The sequence below is a fragment of the Panthera tigris genome, chromosome D2 (assembly GCF_018350195.1).
Source record: "Panthera tigris isolate Pti1 chromosome D2, P.tigris_Pti1_mat1.1, whole genome shotgun sequence".
NCBI lineage: Eukaryota > Metazoa > Chordata > Mammalia > Carnivora > Felidae > Panthera > Panthera tigris.
The window spans coordinates 17156496-17168292 of record NC_056670.1 but is presented as its reverse complement, the minus strand read 5'-3'; the positions used below and the strand labels follow the sequence as shown (position 1 = coordinate 17168292).

At 46.6% G+C, this 11797-nt stretch overlaps 1 protein-coding gene across 11 annotated transcripts in view; it reads right to left on the bottom strand.

Annotated features, from left to right (window-relative positions):
* Window positions 1-1039: 1039 nt before the first annotated feature.
* The window catches only part of TTC13 (tetratricopeptide repeat domain 13), an 81372-nt gene continuing 70614 nt past the window's right edge, over window positions 1040-11797 (bottom strand). For 8 of the 11 annotated variants that reach the window (XM_042959759.1, XM_042959761.1, XM_042959763.1 and 5 more), the window contains 6 exons: window positions 9094-9203; window positions 7009-7144; window positions 5736-5815; window positions 3010-3088; window positions 2781-2860; window positions 1040-1326 (listed from right to left, as the gene is read on the bottom strand). In XM_042959759.1, coding sequence (XP_042815693.1) covers window positions 1212-1326; window positions 2781-2860; window positions 3010-3088; window positions 5736-5815; window positions 7009-7144; window positions 9094-9203 — 600 coding nt within the window. In that variant the 3' untranslated portion in view covers window positions 1040-1211. The remainder of the gene's footprint in view (window positions 1327-2780; window positions 2861-3009; window positions 3089-5735; window positions 5816-7008; window positions 7145-9093; window positions 9204-11797) is intronic. The other 3 variants (XM_042959760.1, XM_042959762.1, XM_042959764.1) reach the window with 1 other exon arrangement.

Below are 11797 nucleotides of genomic sequence, written 5' to 3'. Positions count from 1 at the left end.
GTGGAATGAGAACAGACGCTTGCCCTCTGTGGGCGCAATGCCGGCGTCAGGAGAAGACTGACCTGTGGAGGCGAAATCTGTTCACAAGATGGGGTGTGCCTGACAACGTAGACCCTTATTCCCTCCCCTTCTGGTGGCCACCAGATGAGACACGAACGGGAGCCACACTCAGTGGCTGCTGTGAAGCCGTGTCAACGCGTGGACAGCGTGTGTCCGAAGGACAGGTCACCTTGATCAAAAGCTGGGTTCTACCGAGCCGGGCACATAACGGCTCACGTCCAGCGTCACTAAAGTCAAGCACGATGTCCTGGCGTGCTACCCCTTACGTGAGATTTCAAGACAAGGAGTAAATAGCAGGGAGCAGCGAACAGTTTCTGATCTGGAAATGGCAACAATTTAATGAACCCATTTTACTGTCATTTACCCTGCCTCGGGTGGTGGTGGGGGGGAATCATTCATTTCCCGAAGGTTTTTACACCTGTAAGTGACACTAGTTCGCAGAATAAAAACATACGTAATCCAGTGTCAAAAACCGGTGAGTTATAGAAACCACCCCTCGTTTATTTTTTCCAACACAGAGAAAAAAAAAAAAAAAACAACAACAACGAAACAAAACATGGTTCCATAATCCAGTGTTTGGGTCACTGGCAATACAGTCTGCATCAGTCACAACAGACGTCCCTGGCCGTGAGCGCTGTGGGGCACGGTGGTGGCCCGCGAGTGTCCTATCGTTCGAATAAAACGGGGGTCGCACGCGTGAAGGTCACGTGAGGGGAAACAAGATGGCCTACCACGATGTGCACATAAAGGAGGTCTTTGAAAAATACCCAGATCTCTAAAGGAATGGAAACACTCCTGTGCTGTGGCCGGTTTTGTTCCTTTTAATGACCGATGTTTGGCTTTTCAAGTGAACTTCTCGGCCGTAAGGAAGGAGCCGTATGACGTTGTGGGTGGAAGCCGACGAGGCTGGTGACCTCTAGACACGCTTTCCTGCCCTGACACGGAGCCAGCTCTCTTCCCCCCAAAACCCTCTTCCGTGATTTTTGTTATGGTTCACAAAAGTAAAGAAAATGATTTCAAGTATTCAATTCCTATCAAAAATTGGTATCAAAAGTAATAAAGGACCTAGTTTCTTTAGAATGCCATGTTTTAAAAAATAACTTAGGAAGCAAGAGGTCCGGCCCTTTACTTGTATAAATACCACAGCGTGACTAGAGTTTCTTAAGACAACGTGGAGAGGAGTCAGTGTTTAGCACCTCGATCATTGATCTTAACGTTGGGAACGCCTCTGACACGGATGGGAGACTCTTATAAGAAGGTGAAATACTGCAAAAGAGAAACACAAAGAAGGAAGAGAAAAATTAACACAGATTTACCAAAAACGGCAAAGCTTATATTTATTCCTATGACATTATTCTCTTTCCAACAACCCCATGTGTGTAACGTCAGAGGCGCTGTGAACAGAACGGATGTCTCTACTGCGGTGGGCTGGGATACCTGTCGGCTCCCATAACGAGCTGCTCGCAGAGTGTAACCAGAGTCTTCGGGAAGGAAAATTAAACTCTGATGTACATGTGACTGTGACACACACACGTCCCGTCGGGGCGTGTGCTAGACTTGAATCAGAGACACGGGGCCCAGGCCCACCTCGCTCCTTATTGGCAAGGGGGCTTTCTCCAGCCCCTGCTCTTATCAGTAGCAATGGGGACAGTCTCCTTAACTCACAGAGTCACCCTGAGCAAAGGAGGAGACAATGGATGCCAACGGGTGGGGTGAAAGGGCACCTGCTCAGTGAGAGGTAGTTTTTTATTCATTCCTTAAAGACTTGTTGAAGGGTTAACACTGTGAAACCGTGTTAACAGAAGCCAGATCATTGACCTTCTGGTCCTCTTACTAAAACATGTGGGAAGAGCAATCCTGAAACGAGAATATACTGGAACGAAGGGTGACCGTTAGCAGCGATCGTTACAAAGCTAATAGAATACTTACAAATCGAACAAGAGTGCACTACAGACATGGATTTCTCTGTCTGAAACAGAGCGCAAATCACCCAGCAATTTTTAGAGCAGCTGTTATGTCTAATAGATGGGACAGGCAAAGTTGGAGGTGACATAAAACACACGGGGAAGGAGCAAGAATAAATGGGGTCAAACAGTGAGATTTGCTTGTTGTTCATGAACTATTAAAGCACCTACGAGGTTAATTTCGTCCCAAATTTCCTGGAAACAAGAATCGGGAAAGGGCAGGAGGGTGCTGGACTTCTCCTGGTAGCCGCTGGGGATGATGTCCGGTTAGCATTTACTAGTATTTACTAACCACTCACGTGTATTCCTTGCCTACGTTACAATGCAGTGCCACCTTCTCAAAGTCTACAGTGCAGTAAAAATGCGGCTGAACGGGCAAAGTGCACCCACTCAGAGTAAGTCTGAAATGGGTCCAGCTCACCCTCCTCCAATTCCCTCCTGAACCCTAGGAGTTTGGGATAAAGGGTAAAAATTAGCCAAGAGAGACAAATCCCTGATTATATAAGGAAGACGTTTGTAGCTTTTCTCTCCCACACCAGTGCCCTTGCCTTTTACTCGTTATTTGTTTTTCATCCGTGGACTCCCCCTTTTCAGGGGGTCTTACACGCCCCCTGGCAACGTGGATTCCATCACAGGCAGAGTGAGAACTCGCGAAGGGAGCACAGCCCCAGTCTCGCACAGCCCCAAAAGGAGCAGGAAGTCCCCTCCCTACTTCGGAGGAAACGTCTTTTTGTTGACCCCCCACCAAACAGTTACCTTTTCAGGTTCATCCAGCTTTTGGCTATTTTGCTAAAGGCTTCTGAACCCGGGGCTGTCATAGCTTCAAAGTCGACTAACTGAAAAAGAAGGAAGTTGAGGGATGGCATTAGTGTGGGGGAGAAAGGCTCCCTCGGAGATCTGTTTAACTTCTGGACCGCACCGCAAAAACCCAAGGACTGGAATTTCAGCACTCAGCCCGCCATCCGCCCTTCCAGCGTCAACGTACCTTCCCTTTGGGAATTTTTCCTGTTACTTCCTTTCCACTTGCCATCAACGCTCCCACGATCACGGAGTAAGCTATCACACTGTTTAAACAAAGAACAACGACCAGTCAGTCAGTCCCAGTCCACGGACAGGTATTGTGTGAAACCTCATTATGGATTTTCCACCATGGAAGACGGCATTTTATCTCTTTTAAGAATTCTCTAGAAATTAAACTTCAAAATAGTTTGTCTTAAAATATTTACTAATTTACTCCAATAAAAATATTTACAGATTCGCTATTTTAAGGGTAAATGTGACTCGGGACATTCTTCTTTTTTTTTTTCTCAATGTTTATTTATTTTTGAAGGAGAGAGAGAGAGAGAACAAGAAGGAGAGGGGCAGAGAGAGGGAGACAGAGAATCCCAAGCAGGCTCCGTTCTGTCAGTGCAGAACCTGATGCTGGGCTTGAACCCAGGAACCGTGAGATCATGACCTGAGCTGAAATCAAGGGTTGGACGCTCAACCAACTGAGCCACCCAGGCGCCCCCAGAATATTCTTTTTCTGAGGAAAAAGTGTTTCTTTTATTTAGCAGTTTTCTTCCCACCTGGCTTTTCTATTCTTATAAAGTAATGAATTAGAAAATGTGTCTGCTTCTATTTCCAGCAACTGCACCCAGTGTGGCTTTTAAAATGCATATATACAATACACTTTGTAATATAAACATATTAATCGTATTGTTTAAGCATTAAAACCTTTGGCCCACAAAGAAGAAAAGCAGAACACCTTCTCAGATTGCGCTAACAGCCTGCTTGGAAAATTGACGCGTCATGTAAATTTCCTTCCTGGCATGTAACAGACTCTCTCTTGCTTCTGACATTTAGTACACACCGACTATGTGTGCCCCTGTGCAGGGCACCCTGGGCGAAGATAACCAGCATGAGGCTCTGGCCTCTGAGAGCAAGCAGCCAGACCTGGGAGGCAGACAGCAAGAGAGCTGCAGACAAAGCCTCCTGTGTGCAGTGAGCGAAGCCTGGGGGTCACCCAAGGGGACGACCCCACGGAGGCCAAGGGCATGCATGCAGGCTACACCTTCAGGGCTGGGGTGGAGCAAAGGGGGCAGAGAAGAAGGAAGGGAAGTAGCTGGCGCAGAGGGAGAGCACGCGTGGACACGAAGGGGTGAGGCATGGCGGGCAGCCGCGCAGGACAGGGCAACGGGAAGACCCTCGAGAAGCTCCGCAGGGCAGTAAAAGGGCAGAGGAGGCCAAGGCAAGCTAGGATCAGATGGGACGGGCACTGTGCGTGACGACCCCGAGTTTGCACCTGAGCCGCTAGGTACGAAGAACGGGGGCAGAGAGGCTGAATCACTGTGTTGTTCACCTGAAACCAGGGTAACATTGTAGGTTACCTGTACTGGAATTAAAACCAACCAACCAAACAAACAAAAGAACTGGGGCAGAGAGGGGAAGGAGGAAAGCCTGGAAGAAGGGAGACTAGCCAGAAAGGTACGGGTGACGAGGGTTTGAACTGTGGCAGTAGCTGCGAGCAGTAGAGAGGACAGACCCAACCGGATTAGGGACTGAACACATGTAGGCTCCGGGGGGGGGGTGGGGGCGGGTGGGGGGAGAAGTGCAGGTGATTATAGTTGTATGTCACCCCCCTCCTGTGTCACCACGAGCCAGCAGAGCTGCTGTGAGGACAAAAGGGAAGATGCTGGCTATCCTCGCGGAGCCTGCTTAGGTGGTTGATAAAAGGGGGCGGGCAGGGGCGTGCTCACATCACACGTTCAGTGCGCACCCTAATAACAGTTAGGCTGAGGTCACAATATTTATGCTCTTGGTTTGTCTCCATGCCTTCTCAACACAGCAAAACTTACTTCCATGTTTAGGAGAGCTTTACTTTTAAAGTATTGAAGCTAAGGACATTCAAGTATATTATTTTGGCCAAAATATCGTGAATTCAAGTCTGTGCCAGCAACAGCACATGCCCCTTCCCTGATCTACGGCTCAGAGAATAAACAGAAAACTCTGCAGACTCACCCCTCCGTCTTAATGACACCTGAAAGGCCCCTGATGGATTCATAAGTAGTGAGAATTTGTTCACAATAATAAAAGTAGTATGGAATGGTTGGTAATCAAAAAGTGTAAAACTGATGGGCAAAAACTGGGAGGAAGGGGAGAAGAAGGAAGGGTAACAGTCTGGGCCGATACGAGAAGTTAAAATACAGTGAGTACAACGCATGCACATAGTAGGCCTTCAATATACTTGTGTTGAATGAATGAATCCCTGACCTGTAAAACTTTTTTTTTTTAAGATTTTTTTCAGGTGTGTTTATTTTGAGAGAGAGACAGAGAGCGAGAACGAGCAGGGGAGGGGCAGAAAGAGAGGGGGAGAGAGACAATCCCAAGCAGGTTCCGCCCTGTCAGCACGGAGCCCAGGGCATGGTTCAATCTCATGAACTGTGAGATCATGACCTGAGCCGAAATCAAGAGTTGGACAGTCAACCGACCGAGCCCCCCAGGCGCCCCCCTAACCTGTAAAACTTAAGCACACTATCTTCGAACAATTTTTCATAATTCTTTAAATGATATGGTAGATTGAGGACATAATATCTGGGTGGATTTTGGAAAAGACAAAAGGGAGTTTCTTGCCATTGCCTGGGGGTATGTAGTGCAAGCAAAAAAGAGTATGTTTTTTCAATGTAAAAACTTTTATTTAAAAACAGTTTTAAATTATAGGGTATCACTCACCTGGATCCTCGAGAGAGTGGCATTAAATTATAAAAGTAGTAAACCAAGGATAAGATTAAGTTGCAAACAGCATCAGCTTCCTAGGGGAAAAAAAAAAAAAGACATGTGCTCATGAATTTAAATACTAGATTATACACTAGTTTTTTACGAGGTGACAAGACATAAGAATCGTTTACATCAAGGAAAGGGTTATTTCATGCCTCTCCTACAGGAACCTACGTTCCCATTCTTGAATACTTCATACTCTTTGCTGCCATTTTTTCCTTTTATTAAAAAAAAATGCTTTTAAGTTTATTTATTTATTTTGAGAGAGAGCGTGTGTGTGTGAGCAGGGGAAGGGCAGAAAGAAAGGGAGAGAGAATCCCAAGCAGGCTCCCCGCGGTCAGTGCAGAGCCCGACGTGGGGCTTGAATTCATGAACTGCGAGATCGTGACCTGAGCCAGACCAAGAGTCGGGCGCTTAACCGACTGAGCCACCCAGGCGCCCGCTACCACTTCTTCCTAATGAAAGGGTATGCATACAGTTTGGTTTCGAGCAATATTTTCTGAGCTGTTGTTAAAACTGAAACCTTCTCTGATAAACATAAAAATCTCAGCCTCCTTTAATGTTACTTGACACGTCAAAATATATATTAAGATTTAAACAAAACAAAGCGCTTATTAATGCTGAGGATGGTTTCCCAAGATTCTGATAGGCACACCCTCTGCGCCGAGATTTAGGTGATAAATACACTTAATTACGTAAAAACCTGAATGCTTAATTGTAGGCATGCACTGATTGAATGCACGAGAAATGAACGGACTTCCCAAGGACCACGGATATCCACTCCAGAATGCGGATACTCTCAGCACAGCAGTAGCTGCTATCACCAAGGGGGCAGGCCAGATCCTGCCTCCAAGGAGACCCCTCGAGTTGGGGTGGGACCCGGAGGGAAGAGGTCACAGACCAGGAAAGGCCCACTGAGTGCAGCATGGGCCGCTGTCACTCTGGACCGACTTGTTCACTTCAATCTTGAGAAAGCCCAGACTTATAGCAACTATATAAATGTATCATTGCCCTTCCTCAGTCACTATCATTACTAAATACAGTAATGGTTTCCATAAGAATATTAAAAAGAAGTATTTATAGGTCATCAATGAAAACCGATCTCAAGCATAAGGTGCACGCACAATACCAGCGAAAGGGTAGAGGCTTTAAAAAGGTTACAAAAGAATCCTAGGAAGCATGGATAAAATGGATAAAATGGAAAAAACCAAAAAACCAAAAAACCTACCCCAAATTCTGATGAAAGGATCAGTACTTTTCCTTTTGCTGTTAGATCTTTATAAAGTGCATCTATTTCGGCATGATATAATTGTGTTCTTTCTTCTGTGGTTTGTGTTTCCACAGAAAACAGTATGTTGCCAACCCTAAAAATACAACAATGTGTGTCAGAGGCACGTATCATACAATTCAAAGAGCCAAACACAGAAAGCAAAAAAAAAAAAAAAAAAAAAAGGAAGGAACCAGTAGGTCGATGTGGCACAAGACGTGTGAGAGTGTGAGTGTATCCCACCTAACTACAGCCAGATTAAGGCGTGTTCCCTAAGCATGCAATTTTTTCACAAAATACAATATTCTGTTCAGTCTAACCACGTGTACCTATTATAGGAGCTTAAGCTAATATAGAAGGAAACTACACATCGTAAAAATGAGGGCATAGTAAATATTTTCTCAGACAGCCACCCTATTATGACTGAAGATCGGGAGCCAGCACTGTGCGCAGAAGAAGTTCAAGGACTCCAAGATGTCTTTTCAAGCTTTTGCTGCACACCTGGCTACACGTCAGGCACTACGGAGGATAGAAAGTTGAGGCAACAGGCGTTTATCATATAACTAAACAGTTCTTAGATCTTGTAAAGAAGAACACAGCACAGCTGTTGCATTTACTGGGAAAGGGACAGAGCCCTGAGGCCATCAATCATTATAAGACCATATGCATCACCTAGTTCGTCAGGGTTCAAAAGAGGGAGATTAGGTCTAATTTGGAAAGACATGGACGAAAACAGGAAATGCTTCATGGAGGAAGGGGCCTGAATTTGAAAATCAGGACGGGAGTGAGAGAGGCTCAGAAGCAGGGGGTGGGAGGTGACCGCAGGGAACAAGCAGCCCAGCTGAATCAGCAGGCCAAGTTCAAGCAGGAAATGTTGCTCGAGGCTGCATCACAAAAGGCTTTCGTGTCTGGCAGGGGAGGTGGTCTCGGTATCTACAGGCAGTGGAGGGTCTGCAGTGGGGAGCCACCAGGAGACGGGGACGGACGGGACGGAGACACCAGTTTTGAATCTACTTGTGCTGTGGGGGAGGGTGGCACATGGGTTGGGGGGGGTACACCCAAAATTCAAGGGATATGGAGGCTCCTAGGTGAAGCTTGGAGTTCAGATATAAGTAAGACTGGTTAATGAAAACGGTCACTGCAGTGCTATATGTTATAAAGTGAAAATGAGAAACACTCTAAATGGTCAGTAACAGAAAAGTAGTAAGAGAAACTCAAAAATATCCATCAAATGAAATACTCTGTAATCATTACAAATGCTTATAAGAGTATGAGAAAATGTTCATGATCAGGTAATGGTAAGGGTAGAAAAGAAACAGGTTATAAAACAATGTGGAGTACAACCTCAGTTTTTAAGGAAAACAACCTAATGATTTTCTTTTTTATCTTTGCCTATCTGTGCATTCTAAATTTTTTTTTTAACGTTTATTTATTTTTGAGACAGAGAGAGACAGAGCATGAACGGGGGAGGGTCAGAGAGAGAGAGGGAGACACAGAATCGGAAACAGGCTCCAGGCTCTGAGCTGTCAGCACAGAGGCCGACGTGGGGCTTGAACTCACGAACGGCGAGATCATGACCTGAGCCGAAGTCGGAGGCTTAACCGACTGAGCCACCCAGGCGCCCCTCTAAATTTTCCATAATAAGGCTGCACTAATCTCATAACATATTAAAACCTATATCCAAAAAAATCTTACAATGGCTTTCTATCTGCCGATCTGTCATCTTTTTTCGTTTTGTCATTAAGAGTGTTGCCCACAAGGAACTTTAAGAACCCAGAAGAATGCTTTCCACGAAGCACATTAGACATTATACTTAATATCTAGAAAGCTGTTAGATAGCAGCACAGTCGAATGTCTGCTGGCGTAATACTCTAAAAGTCACGTTAAAAACATAACTGGCTATAGCTGCACTCTGGACCTTGACAATTTTCATTTCAGGATAAAGCAAAAGTCTGGTAGGTCTAACCTCCCGTGGCAATAATCAGGTGCATGCGCACTTCGTCACACCAGCCCGCCTTCACGCCCACGCTTAGGAAGCATACGTACTTGTCCCCCGTAATCGTGATTGTGAATCCATCGTATTCCTTGCCTTGATCTTTGAGGCTGGGAACTTTCGTGTTCACAGTGAACCCATCCTTTGTTTTAGTATTAAACTGCTTTCGGGGAAAACAAATTCACATTACTAGTGTATAACTCATTGTAAACCCCCAACTGCTATTCTGTAGCATTGACTCTGACTTCCGTGTTTTGAAGTTTATTTATTTATTTACTTATTTGAGAGAGAGAGAGAGAGAGAGAGAGAGAGAGCGCAAGCAGGGGAAGGGCAGAGAGAGAAGGAGATTCCCAAGCAGGGCGGAGCCAGTTGTAAGGCTCATGACCTAAGCTGAAACCGAGAATCGGACGATTAACCGACCAGCCACCCAGGCGCCCCCTGATTTCCATGTTTTTCAGAAGGGTCACCGAAGTTCCCGACACAAGTGACCATGACCACGCCTACCTCTACAGTGACCGAGGGCCCTCTGCCAGTCCCTATGGCCCCACACAGAGCCCAGGGTCAAGTTGCACTGCCCCGGGGCCCCCACGAGAGGCCAGCACAGAAGCTCAGCACACCAGGCTCACAGCTCCCCGAGTCAGCGGGCGCGCTGCTCACTTCTGAGAGCGCCTTTGGGTTTCTCATCATCTTAACTGGCAGCACCTTGGGATTCTTAGCAGGACAGTTGTGCCTAATACCCCCAAAACTCGAAAAACACCTTGTGCTCATGCTCGCGCTCCTTCGAGGCAGTCTGATTTGTCCCGAAAAGTACTCAGAATTCCATCTGTCAAATCGAGAATTTCACACATGTGCACACACAGCTCTGCAGACCACAGAAAAGTATGTTAGAGGGACGACACAGGGCCAAGAATGGCCTTCAGGGGTGACAAGTAGGAAGGCAGTTTCAGAGGAAAATATTTTTGGCAAAACCAAAATGCTAATAGATTTTGTCACCAGTCCGGAAAAATCCTCCCCAGGTTCAATTATTTAGTGTTGCCAGCTGTTTTTGTTCGAACTGATAAGGAACCAAGGATAAAATAAGAAGACGCTGTGCTTTACATAAGCCACTACCAGGGGAAAGGTTGTCTAAACTAGGCAGACCCCGCGGGTGGTCACTAATGGTCCAGAGAAGGACCTCGGTCAAACAGACATGAGGCACAGGTGATCAGAGCCAGCACTGGGAACAGGAACAGGAACTCTTCCATGAAGAAAGGGCTTTTATTTTATTTTCTTAAAGTTTATTTTTTTAAAAAAAATTTTTTTTAATGTTTATTTATTTTTGAGACAGAGCGTGAGTGGGGGAGGGGCGGAGAGAGAGAGGGAGACCCAGAATCCGAAACAGGCCCCAGGCTCTGAGCGGTCAGCACAGAGCCCGACCCTGGGCTCCAACCCACGAACTGTGAGATCATGACCTGAGCCGAAGTCGGTCGCTTAACCGACTGAGACACCCAGGCGCCCTAAAGTTTATTTTGAGAAAGAGAGACAGTGTGTGTGAGCACTTCAGCAGGGCAGGACAGAGAGAGAGAGGGAGAGAGAGAATCCCAAGCTGACTCCACGCTCAGTGCAGAGCCGGACGTGGGGCTCGATCTCACAGATCACGAGATCAAGACCTGAGCCAAAATCAAGAGTCGGACACTTAACCAACTGAGCCACCCAGGCGCCCCAAGAAAGGACTTTTAGGGGAAGAAATGCGTTAACACTTATTTTCTCATCTGATGCTTACAACATACCGGTAAGACAGGTATGTTTCCTGGCATAGTCTCAATCCTGCAGAGGAGGAAACCAGCTGGGAGGGGAGGGCCCGGCAGGAGTTACTGAGCCGGGAGTGGCAGTGGCCTCCAGACCACATTATATGCTGATAAGCTGCCTCAAGGGAAGCTGAGGTAGCCAGTGGACCCTGAACAACGTGATGGGCAGCTGACTGATAACATAAAAGCTGGATTAACACACGTTTTGTATGTTGTATGGATCCTGTATTCTTACAATAAAGTAAGCTAGAAAAAGGAAAATCCCAAGGAAGATACAGTTACAGCACTGTGCCACCTTTAGAGATAAAAAATCCACATAAGTGGTCTCACGCAGTTCAAACCCATGTTGTTCAACAGTCAATTGTACTTTAACTTGGTTTGTCACTGAAAGCAGGTTTCAGTGGAAGCTGTCGTGACATCACATCGCACCAAGCACTGGAGAACCAAAGGTGTTTTATATGCTTCCATGCGTGCCCTTAAAAATATCAATATGCCCACAGTCCCGGGTGAAAGCTGGGTGTCCAGGGCCCCGACGGAATGGTCACTTCCGGACCACGGTCAGACAGGCGGGGACCTCACACCGGGCGGGCGCCCGGCCTCTTGGCGGCACCCTGAGTAAATTGCAGGCTTGGAGTCCACTATGCTTTTCTTTTTAAACAAAGAGAATATAAAGTTAAAATCCCCCTAGGCTGCTTTGGTATTCTTCCCAAAAGAGTAAGTTTAAAAGCCTAAAGTACCAACAAGAGGGAGATTAAAAACGAAGACATGCGCCAGTTTTCTTTCTGTACAGGATGTCCCAGCGGCCCTCAGTGGAGCGGTTCTGCCCTCTGGGGGGCATCTGGGGAATTTATGGGAGAGTCTGGTGGCTACAGCGTGGGGGTGGCGGGGAGGCTACCACCGGAACTTAGCAGGTGGGGCTGAAAACACTACATGTCCCGGGGGGAGGGGGTCAGGGAACAGTCACGCGTTA